We start from the raw sequence: 26,486 nt of genomic DNA on the forward strand, positions 1-26,486 counted from the left end.
TCAGTCTTGAACTCAGAAGGTTTCGGAGGCCGGGGAATATTCTTAATTCATAATTGGAATATTCTTAATTCATAATTGGGATTTGGTTGTTCAAGTGAAGCTGTAAAAAGTTTGTTTTTCACTGCTCAAACCACAACACGGCAGGCTTATCAAGCCTGAAGAACAAACTGCCCTCCTGTTTTCCTCCAGAGGAATGTCTTTGGCCTTGGTGAACATTCGGCTGTTTCTTATCTCAATTCACAAAGACAATAAACTGTTTCACAGGACTGAAGCATGCTCCACTCCCTCTCCCCACCCCCCTCCTACCCCCCATCACACACCCCTACTCCGGATTCTGCTCACGTCATCCCTTCCATTCTGCAGGGGCGGCGCGGTTTTAGCTGCACCTGGTCCCCCCCCCCCCCCCCCAAGCTGACGGTGGCGCATCTCAGGGATGCTGCGTGACCTTCACCCACTTGCCTCAATTTGGATAACAGACTTCTTCAAATTTAGTGCACATAAACAATGTCAAATGTGTATGTGCTGTCTTTAATTCTGATGTGTGCCATTATTACGGTAAACAAGTAATAATTGTGGACTAATTGCTGTCTGAGGTAACTGGAGTGTAAACTTAATTTCTCCACTGTGAGATCAATAAAGTATGTCTCAGAACTGCAGCCAGCCAGAGCGCAATACGGCGAGAAGCCAGGGGTTGTCTGTGCGCACACAGGTGCTAACCACGCTGGGCTTCCTGGCAACAGGGCATTCCAATGTGCCAGTAAACCTTGCGCCGAGCCATGCCAGCTGTGTGGAATGCAATCATCCAAATGTCATCCAGGTACATCACATTCCAACATTAAAGTACAATTTGCAGCGAGAGCCGGTTTCCCGAATGGAAACAGAACTATAAAGGCGCCGTCACATGATGAGTTTGTTTTTGTTAACAGAAAGCATTTTCATTTCATCAATGTTCAAATCATATGTGATGCACAAATGCATTAGGTTGGATTGGGAACAGGCTAGAGGCTGGCATGTTGCACAACGGGGGCTGCTTGGTAGTTAAATAGTTTGTTCGTGTAATTGTTCCAAATGAAAACCAACCATGTGGGCATGTGCACATTCAAATATGTGTTTTTATTTATTTGTATTTGTTTTGCAGCACAGTGGCTTAGTGGTTAGCACTGTTGCCTTACAGCAAGAAGGTCATGGGATTGATTCCTTCTTGTGTCCTTTCTGTGTGGAATTTGCATGTTCTCCCCATGTTTGTGTGGGTTCCCTCCAGCTGCTTCAGCTTCCTCCCACATCCAAAGACATGCAGGTTTGGTGGACTGCAAACTTTAAATTGTCTGTAGGTGTGAATGTGTTTGTTTGTCTGTATGTGTCCCTGTGACAGACAGGCATCCTGTCCAGGGTGAACCCGCCTCACACCCTGTGACTGCTGGGACAGGCTCCAGCCCCCCGTGACCCTTAATTGGAGTAAGTGGTTGAAGATGAGTGAGTGAGTGTATTTGTTTTGTGTTTTCCTGGTGAAACTCGAGCTGCAGAACAAACCTCAACACCAAAGACAGGTGAACTCCATTCCTACATTTGGGCAGTAGCAGAGGGGGCAGTCAGGACATGGCCAGTCGGGCAGAGGTCAGGAGCTGGTGTGGAGATGTTGGGGCCAGTAGGGGCGGTGAAGCCAGAGCTTCACCGGTGAAACTTCACTTGTGACCAGCCTATTGTATGACCAGTATAATGACAACATTTATAGCGTGGGGTGACCCGTGTCACCTTCATGGGCTCCCACCCCTCCAGTGAGATCTGTGTCACCCACTACTGTGGTCACTTTTTTGTCGAAGGGGGTGAATTCTTCCACTCTGTCCCCTCCTTTGAAATCCTCCGTCTGAACCTTTTTTTCTTATTTCATTGTGTGTGCGCTGCTCTGAGCCTCAGCGTTTATATAGCCTCACACACACACACACACACACACACACACACACACTGACTCATTTCCTTTTGTTTCACATCGCACCGAGCTGTGTGAAATGAGCAAGACCGAGCCACAGCTTTTGTCTTTTCTGCACTCTGCCTCGACAAGTGCATCAATGTTTACACGCGACAACACAGAGATAATGGTGGATGTCATCAAACATACGACACTCCACATTTATGGTACCGTCAACATGACACAACCAAACTATTTAAATAAATTTGCATATTCAGAGGGAGGTGTGGACAGGGCTGAGTTTGGTACATGTGCATGTGTGCTCAATTCCACCTTCAGTGGGATGTACAAACGGAACATGCTTGGATCCATGCATATGCACACTTTGTTACATCTGAATATTTTTGGGCTTACACCAGTTTCTGGGTTTTGGTGTACGCCATGTTTCAGTAGGAAATCCACACAAGTCTTTGAACATGAGGCCCCTGGTTACCTCATAAAAGTACCAGTCACATTATGAGAGAACATCAGGTCTGACATTCTGGCCATGTGTCAGGTTTCTTTGTTCATGATCCAGCACACAGGTGCCTCCATGTTGAGGACCTCAGTGGCTGAAGGAGACCAAGGGGACGCCCAGGTTTCACCTGGCTGCAACAGATGGCTGCTTCCGAGAAGTGTAGATGATGCAGATGAAACAGGCCTCGCAGCCCTGACGTGAACTGACCTGACCTGAAAAACAGACCTCACAGACCTGACGTGAACTGACCTGACCTGACCTGAGGTGACCCGACTTGACCTGAAAGGGTCTGAGCAGCTTTACTGGATGTGTAACATTCCATCACAATGAGCTTCCAGCATCTGGACATGAGTTTGTTCTTGGTGTCTGCATCCTGACTCTACCGTTAACACTGAATGGAGGAACATGTGGCGACACGTGCTACAACACGTGTGTGGAAACGCACATAAACCATGAACCCAACATACCAGAGTGAATGGGGTCCAGACCTGTGTCTGACACAGACCACCCTGACGCTGAGCCAGATAAACACATGCACACACAAACACATGCATGTTTGTGACTGAGCCGTGGTGAAGGTGCTGTGTGGCGTCATACCGAGGTTGAGCTTGGAACAACTGTTGCCGTTGGTCCGTTTCAGAGAACATTTGTAAATCTCTCCCGTCTGGTAAGGACCGTTCATTTCATACGGGGCTCCGACCAATAACCTGCAAAACACAGAAAACAGTCTCAGTCGTCAGGAAGATGACTGAAACACACATCACCTTTCTACCCGGGTTCATTTTGGGGTCACAAACGAACATTAAGTAAGACCTGGAAAAGTGACCGTCCCGTTTCCGGCTGTTTTAAAATGTCGTGAGAGCTGACCTCTGACTCGACACTGACGCAGTCCTCTTTGTTACATTAGTGGAGTAAATGAAAGAAAAATAGCTCAAATGAAGGTCTGACCATGAAACCCAGCATAAACATTCACACTCCGGTGCCATTGACTTTTTTCTGAAGAGTCATGTGACGATCCATGATCGCCGCCATTTTTCATGATGAACACCAAATTTTTAGCCAAATAGCCAATAAATAAATAAATAAATAAAAAATCCATATCTATGAAGATTATTGTTGGACTTGAGTGAATATTGGTTCTGTTATTTAAGAATTGCCATCACACACAATCACAGTCACCACACGCCATCACACACAATCACACAATCACAGTCACCACACGCCATCACACACAATCACACACCATCACAGTCATCACACACCATCACACACAATCACACACCATCACAGTCATCACACACAATCACAGTCACCACACACCATCACACACAATCACACACAATCACAGTCACCACACACCATCACACACAATCACACACCATCACAGTCATCACACACCATCACACACAATCACACGCCATCACAGTCATCACACACCATCACACACCATCACAGTCATCACACACCATCACACACAATCACACACCATCACAGTCATCACACACAATCACAGTCACCACACACCATCACACACAATCACACACCATCACAGTCATCACACACCATCACACACAATCACACGCCATCACAGTCATCACACACCATCACACACCATCACAGTCATCACACACCATCACACACATCACACACCATCACAGTCATCACACACAATCACAGTCACCACACACCATCACACACAATCACACACCATCACAGTCATCACACACATCACAGTCACCACACACCATCACACACAATCACACACCATCACAGTCATCACACACAATCACAGTCACCACACACCATCACACACAATCACACAATCACAGTCACCACACGCCATCACACACAATCACACACCATCACAGTCATCACACACAATCACACAATCACAGTCACCACATGCCATCACACACAATCACAGTCACCACACGCCATCACACACAATCACACACCATCACAGTCATCACACACAATCACACAATCACAGTCACCACACGCCATCACACACAATCACACACCATCACAGTCATCACACACAATCACAGTCACCACACACCATCACACACAATCACACACCATCACAGTCATCACACACAATCACAGTCACCACACACCATCACACACAATCACACACCATCACAGTCATCACACACAATCACACAATCACAGTCACCACACGCCATCACACACAATCACAGTCACCACACGCCATCACACACAATCACAGTCAACACACGCCATCACAGTCATCACACACAATCACACAATCACAGTCACCACACGCCATCACACACAATCACAGTCACCACATGCCATCACACACAATCACACAATCACAGTCACCACACACCATCACACACAATCACACACCATCACAGTCATCACACACAATCACAGTCACCACATGCCATCACACACAATCACACACCATCACAGTCATCACACACAATCACACAATCACAGTCACCACACGCCATCACACACAATCACAGTCAACACACGCTATCACAGTCATCACACACAATCACACAATCACAGTCACCACACGCCATCACACACAATCACAGTCACCACACGCCATCACACACAATCACAGTCAACACACGCCATCACACACAATCACACACCATCACAGTCATCACACACAATCACAGTCATCACACGACATCACACACAATCACACACCATCACAGTCAACACACACCATCACAGTCATCACACACAATCACACAATCACAGTCACCACACGCCATCACACACAATCACAGTCACCACACGCCATCACACACAATCACAGTGAACACACGCCATCACACACAATCACACACCATCACAGTCATCACACACAATCACACACAATCACAGTCATCACACGCCATCACACACAATCACAGTCACCACACGCCATCACACACAATCACAGTCAACACATGCCATCACAGTCATCACACACAATCACACAATCACAGTCACCACACGCCATCACACACAATCACACACCATCACAGTAAACACACACCATCACAGTCATCACACACAATCACACAATCACAGTCAACACATGCCATCACACACATCACACACCATCCCACACCATACCACATCACACACAATCACAGTCATCACACACCATCACACACATCACACACCATCACAGTCCATCACCACAATCACAGTCACCACACACGCCATCACACACAATCACAGTCCAACCACACGCCATCACACACAATTACAGTCCCACACTCATCAGCACACAATCACACACAATCACAGTCAACACACCCATCACACACCATCACACACCATCACAGTCAACACACACCATCACAGTCATCACACACAATCACACACAATCACGTCATCACCCACAATCACACACAGTCAAGTCACCACATGCCATCACACACAATCCAGCACCATCACGCATCACACACAATCACACACATCACAGTCACCACACATCACACACATCACACCTCACAGACACACACGCCATCACACACAATCACAGTCACCACACGCCATCACACACAATCACACACCATCACAGTCATCACACACAATCACACACAATCACAGTCATCACACGCCATCACACACAATCACACACAATCACACACCATCACAGTCATCACACACAATCACACACAATCACAGTCATCACACGCCATCACACACCATCACAGTCATCACACACAATCACAGTCATTACACACAATCACACACAATCACAGTCACCACATGCCATCACACACAATCACACACCATCACAGTCATCACACACAATCACACACAATCACAGTCATCACACACAATCACACACAGTCACAGTCACCACATGCCATCACACACAATCACACACCATCACAGTCATCACACACAATCACACACAATCACAGTCACCACAAGCCATCACACACAATCACACACCATCACAGTCATCACACACAATCACACACAATCACAGTCACCACACGCCATCACACACAATCACACACCATCACAGTCATCACACACAATCACACACAATCACAGTCACCACATGCCATCACACACAATCACACACCATCACAGTCATCACACACAATCACAGTCACCACACACCATCACAGTCATCACACACAATCACAGTCATCACACACAATCACAGTCACCACACGCCATCACACACAATCACACACAATCACAGTCATCACACACAATCAGTCACCACACGCCATCACACACAATCACACACCATCACAGTCATCACACACAATCACAGTCACCACACACCATCACAGTCATCACACACAATCACAGTCACCACACGCCATCACACACAATCACACACATCACAGTCATCACACACAATCACACACAATCACAGTCATCACACACAATCACACACAATCACAGTCACCACACACCATCACAGTCACCACACGCCATCACACACAATCACACACAATCACAGTCATCACACACAATCACAGTCACCACACACAATCACAATCACCACACGCCATCACACACAATCACACACAATCACAGTCATCACACACAATCACAGTCACCACACACAATCACAGTCACCACACACAATCACAGTTACCACACACCATCACACACAATCACAGTCATCACACACAATCACAGTCATCACACACAATCACAGTCACCACACGCCATCACACACAATCACAGTCATCACACACCATCACACACAATCACAGTCATCACACACCATCACACACAATCACAGTCACCACACACCATCACACACAATCACAGTCATCACACGCCATCACACACAATCACACACAATCACAGTCATCACACACAATCACAGTCACCACACGCCATCACACACAATCACAGTCATCACACACAATCACAGTCACCACACACAATCACAGTCACCACACACAATCACAGTTACCACACACCATCACACACAATCACAGTCATCACACACAATCACAGTCATCACACACAATCACAGTCACCACACGCCATCACACACAATCACAGTCATCACACACCATCACACACAATCACAGTCATCACACACCATCACACACAATCACAGTCACCACACACCATCACACACAATCACAGTCATCACACGCCATCACACACAATCACACACAATCACAGTCATCACACACAATCACAGTCACCACACGCCATCACACACAATCACAGTCATCACACATAATCACAGTCACCACACGGCATCACACACAATCACAATCACAGTCATCACACACAATCACAGTCACCACACACAATCACAATCACCACACGCCATCACACACAATCACACACAATCACAGTCATCACACACAATCACACACAATCACAGTCATCACACACAATCACACACAATCACAGTCATCACACACAATCACAGTCACCACACGCCATCACACACAATCACAGTCATCACACACCATCACACACAATCACAGTCATCACACACCATCACACACAATCACAGTCACCACACACCATCACACACAATCACAGTCACCACACACAATTAACCTGATTTCAACAAAGGATGTTGACAAACATCTAAACTCGTGTGCAGAATCCGAGGTTGTATATCGGAGTAGGATCTCAAAGTGCACTGCTGGTTTGACTAAAGCAAGTTGATCATCATTTAACAGGTGGAGCAACTCTGCCTCAGGATGGTTCCCATATCCACAAGGTGGAATTCCCCGTACCAGGCCTTGTCCAGAATCATCACAATTCCCATGAACGAGCTGAAATCCTCTGTGTGTAAAACTGGGAAACAAGTGCCTCAATGAAAGGGGGTAAGTATTTCTGCAAGAGTACTGCCCCGTGATGTAGCTTGCCTTTATTGAGAGAGTGTCATCAACTCAGAACATGACGCCATTTTGGTTCCAACTGCGCCGAACTACTGAATGAACCTTTAATGTTTTCAACATTTTTAAATAATTTAATCACATACAGCAATACATCCAGGTACAGGTACTATCAAAATAAATATAAAAATAGTTAAGCTATCAAATTTACATAAATGTACAATATATGATGATTTTTAAAAATAAATTTAAAGTCTGATTTATGCAGCTGCTGCTCTGTAACTCTGTGTCATGAAATAACGTGCATGACAGATTTCAAAAGTGACAGATTTCATAAGTTCTCCGTCTCTGGATTTTGCTTTATTCTGGATTAATTTGACCCTCAACAAGCTTTTCCCTCTACAATCATCACCTCCAAATCAAAGGTAAGATGAACAATTTCCTCTTTCACCACTCCATGTTGTAAAGTTGCAAACCTTTCTGCCAAACATATATGATCCTGAAATGTAATCTGCGTGTGCACTGCAAAAACTATTATAATATGATGGCATATGAAGCACTGAAAGCAGAAAAATGTCAAATCACAGCCTTTTGTGTCTGATTTAACAGGTGCACATCAGGCGGTGTGAAAAAAATAAATGTTTGGGCTTTTAATCACAGAAATGACTCCAGTCCCACTTTCTTCAAATTGGCGAGTGTCAGAGCTGAACTTTAATTTGTACTTCTGTTACTGTGCACGTCCAGACTGCTAGGGGATTTTAATGGAAATACATTGGGATCAGATGGGACATTTATCTGATGTGAGCACAAAATCTGTTATACAAAATCCGTTATATACGGTGTTTATTCCATGGAAAATAATACAACTGGTGACTGTGAATATCTGGTTTATACGATGACGGTTTAGGTGAGTTTTACTGTACATGGGACTGAACAATAAATTTACATCTCAAAGCTTTGATGATGAAGTCACTTCCATCCCACATGGCTGACTAACCCTTTCTCAAATTATTCTTCTGTTTGGATCTGAAGGGAATCTGTACATCTTGAAGCCCATGTTGTGTCTATTTGTGCCTCCAAATGCACAACAACCTGACATTTTCAGAGAATAAATAAATTAAATAGCTGGATTTACATGCAGACACATTACCAGCGAATGCGAATTTGGCCCAAGATGGCACCATGAGTCACGTAACTTTTTTTTTTTTTTTGACTCGTCATGTTGCTACCCTCTGAATTAAGGCACACTACTGACATGAGCCTTGGACATTTAACAAGAGGACGAGTGCATCTATGGGGCTTTACTAGCAACACTCACAAGTCTGATGTCAAAGACACTTGACCTCTACAGAATATCAGCCAACCTTCAAGATGTCAAAATAACTATTTGATAATTGACTGAGGTGGATTTGTGAAATTATTATACTATTCAAATGGGCAGATTCATTTTAAGCAGTGAGTAAAATGATCATAATTATAGAATATAATCACAGAGAAATTCTTCATCCCCTGTTCAATATCTGGGACATTGGTCATCATTAATAATGAATATTAATCATAACAGCAACAGAAGATCAAAATAAAGAGGTCAAAAAAGCCTCAACCAAAATTAAATCTCAAACAGTATTGATATTTTATTTTATTAAAGTATGGTCTAATGTGCACGTTCAACAATTTTCTTCAAGTTGGAGGCTGCATTGAATTGAATTCTTGCTTGATGGAATGTGCATAAAGTTAAAGAGTGAAACGAATCAAACATGTTTTAAGAAAGTGTTTCATTTGATTCAATGTCATATGATGAATATGCAGAAAGAATAGAATTCGGCTGAAAGGTCTATCCATGGCTTTACAGCACTTTCAGGTTCTGCTTCTTGTTTCTGAAAATAAGTAATCAGTAACTAATTAATATTTCCAAGTAACTTGACCAACACTGGCGATAAGAGTCTATGACTTCCCCTGGACGGGACACCAGTCCATCACAGGTTACTGCCCCGGCCGTGTGCTTGTTGCCCCACATATGGTGGGATCTTGTGAACTCTGTGGCCACTACAGTGAAGACCCCGTGGCCACCATGAAGACCCAACGGGAACCCTGAACACAAGACAGATCAGGTGGACGAGGTGATGGTTTGTGTAGGTGGATGGATGCTGCAGCAGAACCTCAGACCTGGATCGTCTGGGATTTCCCAGCCATTGGATCAGACTAAGGATCTCTCAACGACCGTGTGTTTGTTTGCGTGCAACAACATTCCCACGTTAAACAAACCCACATACAGATGTCTGTGGATCTGCGTGTAGATTTTCTCTGCTTCCACTGGGATGGTGAATCAATCAAGAGAAAATCGTCCTCACCATTGAGGGATTGACACACCTGCCCCAGCTGAGGACGGTGCCCACTTACTTCTGGGTGGACTGAGACTATGCAGATGAAGTGTCACAGACAGGCAGCATGAGTGGGAATCAAACCCAGGGTCTACATACTCTTAGGTCAAGTCCTTGTCTCACTGAACCACCTGCTCTTCTTCAGGACATGTTGGATGGATTACATTTCTGAGGAGGCACGTGTGAAGAACATCTGGCATCTTTAGTCACTCTGCAGCCTCACTGACCGGACCAGGATCACAGCACTCCTCTGGACTCTGCTGTCTAAATACACGGCCTATAGAGCGAGCACACGCGCACACGCACGCGCACACACATGCTGTCAAATAGAATGGTCTTTCTGTCCGTCACTGAACATTCCCTCATAAGGAGACTCCTTCAGCACTTCTCTCCAAACTTTTAAAGCCTCGCGGACGCTGAACGTCAGTAGCGCTCAGATTTCCAAAGTTATTAATATCACGGTTATTGCTTTGACTACTGCAGTCCCTGAGCAGAAGCAGATCTATTACAGACGTTCAGCTCGGAGTCGAGCCACCTTCATGAAAAGGAACTATTGTTGGTTTGGACTTGGACCCCTGCCTCAGGACCTCCCCATTTCACCAGAAGCTGTTCAAACAATCCTGTTCCAGCACTCATTAGGCTGGAATGACAGCCTTCGTGCTCCTTCACTGCAGCAGCGGGACACAAACTGAAAAGACTTGACCTGTTTTGTCCCACAGTTACCAGAGAATCCAGGATCCTGGCTTTGCAGAAGCTCCATTAGTAACGTGGTAATGTTTTTCATATACTCTGCAAAACCACATCCTTCTCTCAAACATGACTGTGCTGCTACAGCATCATGCTTTCTCATCACATTCCCTTCATCTGCAAAAGCAGATCCAGGCCTGGTCAGCATTAAAACGGCCCTAAATGTTAAAGACAGAACTTACAATATGTTTAGAAATAAATGTAACCGCCGCACACGCCTCCGCCCGTACGTTACTCTGGTGTTTGGTTTTATAATCGAGCTGATAGTGAAGTCTGGAATTATTTCAACAGTGAAAGGCCGGTGTTTTAAAGGTAGTATGTGGTCTATTTCTATTGTGCATGAATGCAGTTTACGACTGGCATGTGGCCCTCTTACCCCACCCTGTAGCCAGAAACCAAACACACCACCAGGAAACGGTTTCAATCAGACAAAGCGTTCTGTAGTTACTGTGGTGAAACTAAAAGTTTACAGACAGACGGCGTGAAAACACAATGATCCCGGGGGGGGGGGGGGGGCATAACAGCTTCAGTAGGCAGGGGTATTACAGCTCTTCAGTCATGAACTTAATCTGTTTTCTGGTAAATAAATCCTTCGTGCAACCATTGAATGTTGTAGCCACCAGAATACATCCCTGAGGAATGCCAGTTTTTCACTTGCAAAAAAATTCAAAATGAGCAAATATTTTGCACAAAAGCAACGTTTATCAGTTTGAACATTAAATATGTCTTTGTGGTGTCAGTATTGAATTGAATATAGGTTGAAGATGATTTGCAAATCATTGTATTCTGTTTTTATTTACATTTTACACAACGTCCCAACTTCATTGGAATTGGGGTTATACAAAGAAAAGCAATAAACTGAGACTTAAAAGATAAAGTGTAAACATATGCCAAGTAAAGCCAAAAACCTTGAAGAAATGAAGCAATGAACTTAGACCTAGACCCAGAGCCAAGGTCAAACCTGACAAAACATCAAATCTAGGCTTACATCTCAAATGTACTTTCTGGCAAATTGTAACTGAACTATCATATCTTCTTTTTAAGAAAATCCTCCTCTACACCACTTCATCAGGGAGCTGGATTTTATATTTTTAATTAATGTATAGCAAGTTGTAGAGATTTGCTTTCAGTTTGAGTTTAAAGAAGATAACTTTAGATTTATTTGTATTTGAAATGGCATGAACAAATTAAAATGTGTGGAATGCCAAGCGTTCCAATACTTCTGAGTACAGAAGTGGCATGTGTATTTTTAAGTGAAATGCATCATCCTGGTGTCATTCGGAGAGCAAAATTAAGAGGTTATTCAATCAATGGCTGCCTACTCGTTTAAAATCACTGGAGACACACGCATATATAAGACAACCGAAATTTAATAGAAATGATGCTTTTAACTACCTGGACCTCATTTCTGGCATAAAATACAGTCGTTTACTCATCAATATAACTTTGGTGTCATTATTAGTCCATGCTTCAAGCGACATGTTTATGGCGTCAGATCAGTGACAAAACCCCACTCTCATAAAAAATGTGTCCACGCATAGATATTAACTGTGTGCGCTCAAATAATCACTCTGCGCGCATGCCCAAATTATCTCTGCTGCACACGAGGACCAGCACTCCCCCCGCCCAGTCGAACTTGATTTCTGCTCCCATGAAGTTGTTTTCTGCTCGCGTGCAGAGAATTCCTGCTCACTCGCTTGAAACTTATGGCACTATGGGCTCCTCCTTCAGGGAGGTGGTGGCATCATGGTTTGCTCGTGATTTAAGAGGTTTTAATTTGTTATCTGATGGTTAAAAATTACATTATTCCCTTTGATCGGTTCGGGTGTACAGAGTCAGTCTGCAGATGCACCGGTGTCAGGAGGTGATTTTTAGGACTTTTTTTAGGACTTAAAATGTTATGAAATAATGCTGAATTTATGTAGAAATGATTGTTGTACAGAAGCTTCAGAGATCTGTCGCTGAGATAGATGATGACTGGAGTGAAGTTTTAAGCAGAAACAAGGTGGTAATCACTTAATGGCGTTGTCTCTGACTGACTTCTGCATCAGAGGAGGTCTGTCAATCAAATCTTACTCTCAAGAGACAGCAATCACAGCAGAGCCAGTGCCGACCTGGTTCCTTCCCCCATAGTGCCATAATCCCACCCCCATAGTGCCATAAGTTTCAAAAGAGCAAGCATGAATTCTCTGCGCGTGAGCAGAAATAAACTTCGTGCGAGCAGAAATAAACTTTGTGCGAGCAGAAATCAAGTTTGAGCGGGCGAGGGAGTGCTGGTCCTTGCAGCACCTTTGCACGCATGTGCAGAGATCATTTGCAGTCGTGGAGTGATAATTTGCACGAGCATAGTTAATATCTACTCGTGAATGCATTTTTTCGAGTGGGGTATTGTCACTGATCTGACGCTATACGTGTTCAGTTCAAATCTGAGTCAAACATTTTCTTCTTCTACTAAGGTGGATTAGAAGTTTTTGTGGTACACAGGACCAACTACTGGACAGGAAGAACTTAGCAGTCAGTGTGACTTACTGATTTCAAAATGCAGCTCTTTTCAACCAAACGTGCAGTGTCATGACTTGTTAATCATCTGTGTCCAATCAGATTTCAGGGGAGTCCAGTCCAACCTTGACCTCCACTCTAGCTCCACCCATGCCAGGAAGTGTTCAACATTTGACATTTCCTGTTTCACTGTGGACTCAAAATTTGTCACTTCCTGTTTGGGACTCCGCTCATATTATTATTATTATTATTATTATTATTATTATTATTATTATTATTATTATTATTATTATTATAACTGGAGATCAATACATAAGAAAACATATGAAAAATTTTGATTATTTAAATCAATTTGTTGAATTCAATGATTTATTTTTCCTCAATAATTCTTTTCACACTCAGCAATTCAGTGCTTTTTTTTGGATCCTGCTGCATTCTGGAGTCCAGCTGAAACACATCAAACAACACAAACGGACAATGTGTGCAGCACACACACACACACACACAACACACTGCCTGCAGTGACGACAGACGACCTCTCTCTCCCAGCGTTTTCTGACTCATCCGTCTAAACAGCTGGACGTGACCACAAGTGTCTGTGTAGTCTGTCCTGATTTAATAATACCAAGAAAAAATATACAATTTTTCAATAAATAAAACAATCTGACATTAAAAAAGAGGCTGCTGAAAATCGAGCAGAACTTTGAGATCGAGCGTGTCCTTGGGGTGAAGATGTTTAACGTCTATTCTACAGCGTGTCCGCTTTAAGACTAACACCTGTGCTGTACGTCTCTGATCTCTCGGTCTGTTTCCTGTCTTTATAAAGTGAGCAATCAAAAAAGAATTTTCAAAATAACCACAAAAAATGTATATGTATAAAAACTTGAATGAAATTAAATTGTATGCTTTTGTCCTGCTAAATATGCCTGCCTGTGTCATGGTCTGCCTCCCAATCCTGTTTTTAACCTAGTTGTAGTTTGTTAGTTTTCCCCCAGATGGTGCACTCAGAGCCGATTCAGACCTACTGCGCCTTACTGCTCATCACAGCCGCACAGCTCCCATGTGTGAGTGGCTGAGGAGCAGCAGGCTATTTAAACTAGAACTTTCAGCACACCGGTTGCCAGATACTTGACGATCATCTAGTGTTCCAGTCCTGCCTGATGCTTTCCAAGACTCCTGACCTTGACCTCATCTTCCAGCTGCTCCCACGCACTAAGACAACAGAGCTTCCCGCAACTACAGTATACTCAAGGTAACCTGCATGGCCAGTTCTCTGATTCCTGTATTAGAGTGTATTGTCTTTCCTGGTGTTCCAGACGCAGTCCTTAGCGGCTCCCACGCTGCCCTGATCCCTGGCTCCACGTCTACCTGCACAGCAATGTCACTTTGGAACTCTTTGGCTCTCAGCTCAGAGCGCGCGGCTCTGTTCCGCTCCACTTAAATTCCTTCATGTCTCTGTGGGATCCTGCTCTCACTCATTCCTGCCTTTGACTGTGCATGTCTAAGAACTATTCCCAAGAACTGTATGAACTCTGACATTGAACTATTAAGAACTTTTCAAGCCATCAAGTCCCGCTTAATTGGAACTGCATCACAGAAGCACAGCACTTGACCTCTGACATCAGAAGATAATTCATGATCTGTGAATGATTCCTGAGCAGTAAACCTTATTTCCTAAATGGAGAACATTATTTCCAGAACTGTGAACACTTATGTGTTAAGCCTCCTGTGAACTGTTGTAGGAATCCTGTGTTACGAGTGCAATCACTCACCATCTTTATCATCCATTCTCCTAGTTCCTGGTTTCAGCTCCGTGCATCCCACCTGGTCCCTGACTCTAAACTTCTCAAGATTTTGGTTCATTTACAAGACTGGCTTGGGAACCTGCAGCTCCCTATTTTATCACCGCCACGAGCGGGCTGACTCTTCACTCTGCAGGCACCCCCAGTGTAGCATTATTATTTCCCTTTTTGTAAATAAACAACTTTTCATTCAGAACCAGTTCTGTTCCTTGCTCCCAGCATTTGGGTCCATAGCTTGAACCTATCCGGTTCTGCCTGGACCTCTAACCTGTTTTTGTTCATTAGTGCACCATCATCCTTTAAGGGGGAAAAAAAAATCTGTAAGTGGAATATCCATCCATCCATCCATTTTCTTCCACGTTATCCGGAGTCGGGTCGCAGGGGCAGCAGCTCAAGCAAAGCCGCCCAGACCTCCCGATCCACACACACACCTCCCCCAGCTCCTCCAGGGGAACCCCAAGGCGTTCCCAAGCCAGCCGAGAGATGTAGTCCCTCCAGCATATCCTGGGTCTTCCCCGGGGCCTCCTCCCAGTGGGATGTGCCCAGAAAACCTCTCCAGCGAGGCGTCCAGGGGGCATCCGGAAAAGATGCCAGAGCCACCTCAACTGACTCCTTTCGACGTGGAGGAGCAGCGGCACGACTCCGAGCTCCTCCCAAGTGACCAAGCTCCTCACCCTATCTCTAAGGGAGCGCCCAGCCACCCTGCGGAGGAAACTCATCTCGGCCGCTTGTACTCGCGATCTCGTTCTTTTGGTCATGAGCCAAATCTCATGACCATAGGTGAGGATCGGAACGTAGATCGATCGGTAAATCGAGAGCTTTGCCCCCTACTCAGCTCTCTCTTCACCATGACGGTCCGATACAGCGACCGCATCACTGCAGATGCTGCACCGATCTGTCTATCGATCTCATGCTCCATCCGTCCCTCACTCGTAAACAAGACCCCAAGATACTTAAACTCCTACACTTGAGGCAAGGACACTCCACCGACCTGAAGAGGGCAAAGCACCTTTTTCCGGTCGAGAACCATAGCCTCGGATGTGGAGGTGCTGATTTTCATCCTGGACGCTTCACACTCGGCTGCAAACCGCCCCAGTGCACGCTGAAGGTCCTGATTTGACGAAGCCAACAGAACCACATCGTCCACAAACAGCAGAGATGAGATTCTGTGGTTCCCAAACCAGACCCCCTCTACACCCTGGCTGCGCCTAGAAATTCTGTCCATAAAAATAATGAACAGAACCGGTGACAAAGGGCAGCCCTGGCGGAGGCCAACGTGCACTGGAAACAGGGTTGACTTACTACCGGCAATGCGAACCAAGCTCCTGCTGCGGTTGTACAGGGACCGGATAGCCCTTAACAAAGGACCCCGGACCCCATACCCCCGGAGCACTCCCCACAGGGTGCCCTGAGGGACACGGTCGAATGCCTTCTCCAGATCCACAAAACACATGTGGACTGGTTGGGCAAACTCCCATGAACCCTCGAGCACCCGCACCGTAAACAGTGCTGGTGGAGAGCTGCTTCCGCCTCATGAGGCGTCGGACGGTTTGCCAGAATCTCTTCGAGGCCGACCGATAGTCCTCCTCCATAGCCTCCTCGAACTCCTCCCAGACCCGAGTTTTTGCCTCTGCGACTGCACGGGCTGTGGCATGCTTGGCCTGCCGGTACCTGTCAGCTGCCTCCGGGGTCCCACCTACCAACAAAGATAAGTAGGACTCCTTCTTCAGCATGACGGCATCCCTTACTTCCAGTGTCCACCACCGGGTTCGGGGATTGCTGCCGCGACAGGCACCAGAGACCTTGCGACCACAGCTACGAGCAGCCACATCGACAATGGAGGTGGAGAACATGGTCCACTCGGACTCCATGTCTCCAACCTCCACCGGGATCTGGGAGAAGCTCTCCCGGAGGTGGGAGTTGAAGACCTCGCTGACAGAGGGTTCCGCCAGTCGTTCCCAGCAGACCCTCACAACATGTTTGGGCCTGCCAGGTCTGACCGGCTTCCTACCCTCCCAGCGGATCCAACTGGTAGGTGGAATATGAACATTTAAATATTTCCTGGTTTCATGATGTCGAGGATAAAATCATCACAGTTCATCTTTTTTGCCTTATAATTCTTGAAAAATAAATTGGATAATTTCATAGGATTTACATAAAAATGTAACACTGGGCAATTGTAGCAGCACATGCTGTGGTGTGCCCATGTGCTACACTCTATTCCTGTCTGTTGTTAAAACTTGTCCCCCCAGAAATGTGTTAATTTTTATTTTTTATTTAACCTTTATTTAACCAGGTTAGCCCCATTGAGAACAAGATCTCTGTTGCAAGGGAGACCTGGGCAATTATAAAGTTTACACTCCACCTAACCTGCATGTCTTTAGCTGTGGGAGGAAACAGGAGCTCCCCCTCGAACTGCCACCTTATCATGGTGGGGGAGTTTGCGTTCCCGGATGATCCTAGGAGCTACGTTGTCAGGGCTTCGTGCCCCTGGTAGGGTCTGCCATGGCAAACAGGTTCTAGGTGATGGGCAAGACAAAGGGGAGTTCAAAAGCTCCCATGACCGACATGAAATCAAGCACCGAGACGTCGCCTGGTATGGAGAAGCCGGGGTCCCACCCAGAAGCCAGGCCTGGGGTTGGGGCTCGCGCGCGAGTGCCTGGTGGTCAGGTCTTAGCGCCCAAAAGAGCAATGTGGGCCCGCCCTCCTGTGGGTTCCCCACCTGCAGATGGGGCCATGGGGGTCGGGTGCAGAGAGGACTAGGTGGCAGTCGAGGGCGGGTGGGCAGGTCTGCACTCACAGCTTCTAGCTGTTGGGACATGGAACGTCACCTTGCTGGGGGGAAGGAGCCTGAGCTTGTGCAGGAGGTTGAGAGGTACCGACTAGAGATAGTCGGGCTCACCTCCACGCACAGCTTGGGCTCTGGTGCCCAACTCCTGGAGAGGGGCTGGATGCTCCACTTTTCTGGCATTGCTCACGAGGAGAGGCAGTGGGCTGGGGTAGCATTGCTTATTGCTCCCCAGCTTAGTCGCCATGTGTTGGAGTTCACCCCCGTGAATGAGAGGGTTATGTCCCTACGCCTTCGGGTTGGGGACGGGTCTCTCACTGTTGTCTCAGTCTATGAACCAAGCAGCAGTGCAGAGTAACCAACCTTCATGGAGTCTCTGGGAGGGGTACTAGATAGTGCTCCAACCGGGGACTCTATTGTTCTCCTGGGGGACTTCATCGCCCACGTGGGCAGTGACAGTGAGACCTGGAGGGGCGTGATTGGGAAGCACGGCCTCCCCGATCTGAACCCGAGTGGTGTTCAGTTGTTGGACATCTGTGCTAGTCAGTTTGTCCATCATGAACACCATGTTCGAGCACAGGGGTGTCCATAAGTGCACGTGGCACCAGGACACCCTGAGCCTGAGGTCGATGATCAAATTTGTAGTCATATCATCTGACCTTCGGCCACGTGTCTCAGACACTCGGGTAAAGAGAGGGGCTGAGCTGTCGACCGATCACCACCTGGTGGTGAGTTGGATCCGCTGGGAGGGGAGGAAGCCGGTCAGACCTGGCAGGCCCAAACATATTGTGAGGGTCTGCTGGGAATGACTGGCGGAACCCTCTGTCAGCGAGGTCTTCAACTCCCACCTCCGGAAGAGCTTCTCCCAGATCCAGGGGGAGGTTGGAGACATGGAGTCTGAGTGGACCATGTTCTCCACCTCCAATGTTGATGCAGCCGCCTGGAGCTGTGGTCGCAAGGTCTCTGGTGCCTGTCGCGGCGGCAATCCCCGAACCCGGTGGTGGACACCGGAAGTAAAGAATGCCGTCAAGCTGAAGAAGGAGTCCTACTTGTCTTTGTTGGTAGGTGGGACCCTGGAGGCAGCTGACAGGTACCGGCAGGCCAGGCATGCTGCAGCCTGTGCGGTTGCAGAAGCAAAAACTCGGGTCTGGGTGGAGTTCGGAGAGGCCATGGAGGAGGATTATTGGTCAGCCTCGAAGAAATTCTGGCAAACCGTCCGACACCTCAGGAGGCGGAAGCAGCTCTCCACCAACACTATCTATAGTATGGGTGGGGAGCTGCTGACCCTGACTGGGGATGTTGTTGGGCGGTGGAAGAAATACTTCGAGGATCTCCTCAATCCCATCGTCACGTCTTCCGACAAGGAAGCAGAGACTGGGGACTCGGAGGCGGACTCATCCATCACCCAGGCTGAAGTCACCGAGGTGGTCAGAAAGGTCCTTGGTGGCAAGGCTCCTGGGGTGGACGAAATCCGTCCTGAGTACCTTAAGTCTCTGGATGTTGTGGGACTGTCCTGGTTGACACTTCTCTGCAACATCGCTTGGCGGTCGGGGACAGTACCCCTGGACTGGCAGACCAGGGTGGTGGTCCCTCTGTTTAAGAAGGGGGACCGGAGGGTGTGTTCCAACTATAGGGGGATCACACTCCTCAGCCTCCCCGGTAAGGTCTATTCCAGGGTGCTGGAAAGGAGAATTCGACCGATAGTCGAACCTCGAATTCTGGAGGAGCAGTGTGGTTTTCATCCTGGTCAAGGCACACTGGACCAGCGCTACACCCTCCATCAGGTGCTCAAGGGTTCATGGGAGTTCGCCCAACCAGTCCACATGTTCTTTGTGAATCTGGAGAAGGCGTTTGACCATGTCCCTCGAGGCACTCTTTAGGGGGTGCTCTGGGAGTACACGGTCCGGGGTCCTTTGCTAAGGGCTATCCGGTCCCTGTACGACCACAGCAGGAGCTTGGTTCGCATTGCCAGTAGTAAGTCAAACCTGTTTCCAGTGCACGTTGGCCTCCGCCAGGGCTGCCTTTTGTCACCGGTTCTGTTCATTACCTTTATGGACAGAATTTCTAGGCACAGCCAGGGTGTAGAGGGGGTCTGATTTGGGAACCACACAATGGTCATGCTGGAAGACCCAGCCACATTGCATCTTCAATGCTCTCACTGATGGAAGGAGGTTTTGACTTAAAATCTCATGATACATGGCCCCGTTCATTCTTCCCTTAACACAGATCAGTCATCCTGTCCCCTTTGCAGAAAAACAGCCCCAAAGCATGATGTTTCCACCCCCATGCTTCACAGTAGATATGGTGTTCTTGGAATCCAACTCAGCATTCTTCTTCCTCCAAACACAACGAGTTGAGTTTTTACTAAAAAGTTGGTTTCATCTGACCTGGATGACCTCTAATTTCCTGCTTTTAAACTCAGATAAAACTGAAGTTATTGTACTTGGCCCCACAAATCTTAGAAACATGGTGTCTAACCAGATCCTTACTCTGGATGGCATTACCCTGACCTCTAGTAATACTGTGAGAAATCTTGGAGTCATTTTTGATCAGGATATGTCATTCAAAGCGCATATTAAACAAATTTGTAGGACTGCCTTTTTGCATTTACGCAATATCTCTAAAATTAGAAAGGTCTTGTCTCAGAGTGATGCTGAAAAACTAATTCATGCATTTATTTCCTCTAGGCTGGACTATTGTAATTCATTATTATCAGGTTGTCCTAAAAGTTCCCTAAAAAGCCTTCAGTTAATTCAAAATGCTGCAGCTAGAGTGCTGACGGGGACTAGAAGGAGAGAGCATATCTCACCCATATTGGCCTCTCTTCATTGGCTTCCTGTTAATTCTAGAATAGAATTTAAAATTCTTCTTCTTACTTATAAGGTTTTGAATAATCAGGTCCCATCTTATCTTAGGGACCTCGTAGTACCATATTACCCCAATAGAGCGCTTCGCTCTCAGACTGCAGGCTTACTTGTAGTTCCTAGGGTTTGTAAGAGTAGAATGGGAGGCAGAGCCTTCAGCTTTCAGGCTCCTCTCCTGTGGAACCAGCTCCCAATTCAGATCAGGGAGACAGACACCCTCTCTACTTTTAAGATTAGGCTTAAAACTTTCCTTTTTGCTAAAGCTTATAGTTAGGGCTGGATCAGGTGACCCTGAACCATCCCTTAGTTATGCTGCTATAGACGTAGACTGCTGGGGGGTTCCCATGATGCACTGTTTCTTTTTCTTTCTGCTCTGTATGCACCACTCTGCATTTAATCATTAGTGATCGATCTCTGCTCCCCTCCACAGCATGTCTTTTTCCTGGTTCTCTCCCTCAGCCCCAACCAGTCCCAGCAGAAGACTGCCCCTCCCTGAGCCTGGTTCTGCTGGAGGTTTCTTCCTGTTAAAAGGGAGTTTTTCCTTCCCACTGTAGCCAAGTGCTTGCTCACAGGGGGTCGTTTTGACCGTTGGGGTTTTACATAATTATTGTATGGCCTTGCCTTACAATATGAAGCGCCTTGGGGCAACTGATTGTTGTGATTTGGCGCTATATAAAAAAAAAATTGATTGATTGATTGATCTGACCACGTGATAGTCTCCCAATCCCCTTCTGGATCATCCACATGCTCTCTGGCAAACTTCAGACAGGTCTGGACATGTACTGGCTTAAGTAGGGGGACACGCCTGGCACTGCAGGATTTGTGTCCCTCTCTGCGTAGTGTGTAGCCTTTGTTACTTTGGTCCCAGCTCTCTGCAGGTCATTCATTAGGTCCCTCCGTGTACTTCTGGGATTTTTGTTCACCGTTTTCATGATCATTTTGACCCCACGGATGACATCTTGCGTGGAGCCCCAGCTTGAGGGAGATTATTAATGGTCTTGTATGTCTTCCATTTTCTTACAATTGCTCCCACAGTTGATTTATTCACACCAACCTGCTTGACTATTGTAGATTCACTCTTCCCAGCCTGGTGCAGGTCTACAATGTTCTTCCTGGTGTCCTTCGACAACTCTTTGGTCTTGGTCGTGGTTGAGTTTGGAGTCTGACTGTTTGAGGCTGTGGACAGGTGTCTTTTATACAGATAACGAGTTCAAACAGGTGCCATTAATACAGATAACAGGTGGAGGACAGAAGAGCTTCTTAAAGAAGTTGTTACAGGTCTGTGAGAGCCAGAAATCTTTGTTGTTTGTTTGTTATTGACCAAATACTTATTTTCCACCATAATTTACAAATAAATGCTTTAAAAATTCTACAGTGTGATTTCCTGGATTTTTTTTTCTCATTTTGTCTCTCATAGTTGAAGTGTACCTATGATGAAAATTACAGACCTCTCTCATCGTTCTAAGTAGGAGAACTTGTACAAACGGGCTGACTAAATAAATACCCCACCATGCCGAGGATCATGAGTTCGTGTCCCGAGGGGAGCGAATGGGCAGAGTCACAACAACACTGCAGAGTGCAGCCGCTATATATATATATATATATATATATATATATATATATATATATATATATATATATATATATATATATATATATATATATATATATATATATATATATATATATCACACACACACACACACACACACACACACTCACACACATAGGGTGAACACAATTTTGGTACACTCCTTGGTTTCCAATATGTATAATATCAAAAGTCGCATGAATAATTTTACAATTTTGGTATCAACAGTTGCAGAAACTCATCAAGTTTTTTTTCTCTTTGCAGATTCTTCTTCTTCAAAATTGTAAAATAATTTTATATATATATATAATTTTATATATATATATATATATATATATATATATATATATATATATATATATATATATATATATATATATATATATATATATATACGAGGTCTATTAGAAAAGTATCCGACCTTATTATTTTTTTCAAAAACCATATGGATTTGAATCATGTGTGATTACATCAGACATGCTTGAACCCTTGTGGGCATGCGAGAGTTTTTTTCATGGCTGTCGGTCATTCGCCTGTGGGCAGTCTTTGAGTGAGGAGTGGCCCACCCTCTCGTCGTTTTTTTCATTGTTTAGGAATGGCTCAGAGACTGCTGCTTTGTTTGATAAAAAAATTTTCAAAAGCTGTAAGGCACAACTGAGTGGACACCATTCGATAAATTCAGCTGGTTTTCAGTAAAAATTTTAATGGCTGATGAGAGATTTTGGTCTGGTAGTGTCGCTTTAAGGACGACCCACGGCGCCTGACGACGATCTGCGCTTCGAGGCGGCAGAGTCTCGCTGTTTCAAGTTGAAAACTTCCACATTTCAGGCTCTGTTGACCCAGTAAGTCGTCAGAGAACAGAGAACTTTCAGAAGAAGTCGGCATGAGGAGTTTATTCGGACATTCCATTGTTAATGGACATTTTGTAATGAAAGAACGTGCGGGCAGAGTCGCATGACGGGCCAGACCCGACCGCGGGGGGTCGCGACAGGAAAAACACCTCCGTTGGAAACCTTAACGGGCAAGTTGGAACATGCCCAAGCTGTTAAACAATTTCTCAGTTACTCACTTGTTGAAAGCCATCAAAAGCCGTCTGAATTTTACAAATGGTTTTCAACACGGAGGTGTTTTTCCTGTCGCGGCGCACACAGATTTGCAGAGTCATCACGGAAACGACTCGGCGAATTTACGCGCATGTCTTTCATTACAAAATGTCCTTAAACAGTGGAATGTCCGCATAAAGTCCTCATGCCGGCCTCTTCTGAATCTTCTCTGTTCTCTCACGATGTCCTGGGTGAATTAAGCCTTAAATTAGGATGTTTTCAGCTCGAAACAGGCCGACTACGGCGCCTGGAAGCGCTGCAGGACGTCCCGCTCTGTGGGAAGTCCTTACACCGACAGAAACACCCCATAATCTCTCATCAGACGTTAAACTTTTCACCGAAAACCAACTTAATTTCTCGAATAGTGTCCACTCGGATATTCCTCACAGGTCCAACGCGTGCCGTCTCGAGCAGCGTGTGAAACAAAGGACTTCAGCCGAGAGGGCGGGACCACATCTCACTCAAGGCCTGCCCACAGGGAAATGACGTCACTGACGCATGAAAAAACTCACGCATGCGCACGAGGGTTCAAGCATGATTGGTGTAATCGCATGTCATTCAAATCCATATAGTTAAAAAAAAATAAAAGTGTCGGTTTCTTATCTAATAGACCTCGTATATACATAATATTTCCTGGCCTCGTTAATAATCCGTTAGAAGATGTGATAGTGTTTGGGGTGTCGGTTTAGTAGTTGACGTAAAATTAAAGTCAGCCAGGTCCTTTGGACAAACACTAGTCTCTTACTTGTGAAGTAGTTGCTTGTGCACAGCGGTGGCCACGCCCCCGTAAACCTTGTGACCGGCAGCGATGACGAGCAGGACAAGATGAAATGGACATTTAAGCTCGATGCCTCCTCACTCCTAAATAACACTATGTAACACAATTTTTGTTCCTGGCTTCTACAACCCCTGGCAAAAATGATGGAATCACCGGCCTCAGAGGATGTTCATTCAGTTGTTTAATTTTGTAGAAAAAAAGCAGATCACAGACATGACACAAAACTAAAGTCATTTCAAATGGCAACTTTCTGGCTTTAAGAAACACTATAAGAAATCAAGAAAAAAGATTGTGGCAGTCAGTAATGGTTACTTTTTTAGACCAAGCAGAAGAAAAAATATGGAATCACCCTGTAAATTTTCATCCCCAAAACTAACACCTGCATCATATCAGATCTGCTCGTTAGTCTGCATCTAAAAAGGAGTGATCACACCTTGGAGAGCTGTTGCACCAAGTGGACTGACATGAATCATGACACGAGAGATGTCAATTGAAACAAAGGAGAGGATTATCAAACTCTTAAAAGAGGGTAAATCATCACGCAATGTTGCAAAAGATGTTGGTTGTTCACAGTCAGCTGTGTACAACTGTAAGAAACCGCCTAAAGGAAATGGGATTTACATACAGAAAAGCTAAACAAAAGCCATCATTAACACCTAAACAGAAAAAAACAAGGTTACAATGGGCTAAGGAAAAGCAATCGTGGACTGTGGATGACTGGATGAAAGTCATATTCAGTGATGAATCTCGAATCTGCATTGGGCAAGGTGATGATGCTGGAACTTTTGTTTGGTGCCGTTCCAATGAGATTTATAAAGATGACTGCCTGAAGAGAACATGTAAATTTCCACAGTCATTGATGATATGGGGCTGCATGTCAGGTAAAGGCACTGGGGAGATGGCTGTCATTACATCATCAATAAATGCACAAGTTTACGTTGATATTTTGGACAATTGAAAGGATGTTTGGGGATGATGAAATCATTTTTCAAGATGATAATGCATCTTGCCATAGAGCAAAAACTGCAAAAACATTCCTTGCAAAAAGACACATAGGGTCAATGTCAATGAGCAGATAATGATGGGTGATTCCATAATTTTTTCCTCAGAATTGAGTGATTCCATAATTTTTTCCTCAGAATTGAGTGATTCCATATTTTTTTCCTCTGCTTGGTCTAAAAAAGTAACCGTTACTGACTGCCACAATCTTTCTTTCTTGATTTCTTATAGTGTTTCTTAAAGCCAGAAAGTTGCCATTTGAAATGACTTTAGTTTTGTGTCATGTCTGTGATCTGCTTTTTTTCTACAAAATTAAACAACTGAATGAACATCCTCCGAGGCCGGTGATTCCATCATTTTTGCCACGGGTTGTAAGTGTTATATTTCAACTGCTTATGTCTTATGTCCAGTCAGGATCTCGAGTCAACAGACTAACAGCCAATCAGGAACAAGAACCACAAACACAGTCAGGGGAGGCCAATCAGGAGGGTCAGTGACACAAACGGAACCCGGCACCAGAACAGTTCTTACCCAGAGACACAGCGCTGCCAGCTGGTCTGACCGAGCGCCTGACATGCTGCGTTTAATGAAATGCCACAAACAGGAATTTTCAGGAGCACAAGAGCAGCTTCTGTGCTTTAACCTGAAAGTAGAAGAGCACTCAGTGGAGCGCACAATCCCCCATCCCCCAT

General features: G+C 45.5%; 1 protein-coding gene across 1 annotated transcript in view; it reads right to left on the reverse strand.

Annotated features, from left to right (window-relative positions):
* Window positions 1-26,486, reverse strand: part of LOC117501446 — a 190,361-nt gene that overhangs the window by 139,583 nt on the left and 24,292 nt on the right. The window contains 1 exon segment of the mRNA XM_034160351.1: window positions 3,021-3,130. Coding sequence (XP_034016242.1) covers window positions 3,021-3,130 — 110 coding nt within the window.

This window comes from Thalassophryne amazonica, chromosome 2 (assembly GCF_902500255.1).
Source record: "Thalassophryne amazonica chromosome 2, fThaAma1.1, whole genome shotgun sequence".
NCBI classification, from domain to species: domain Eukaryota; kingdom Metazoa; phylum Chordata; class Actinopteri; order Batrachoidiformes; family Batrachoididae; genus Thalassophryne; species Thalassophryne amazonica.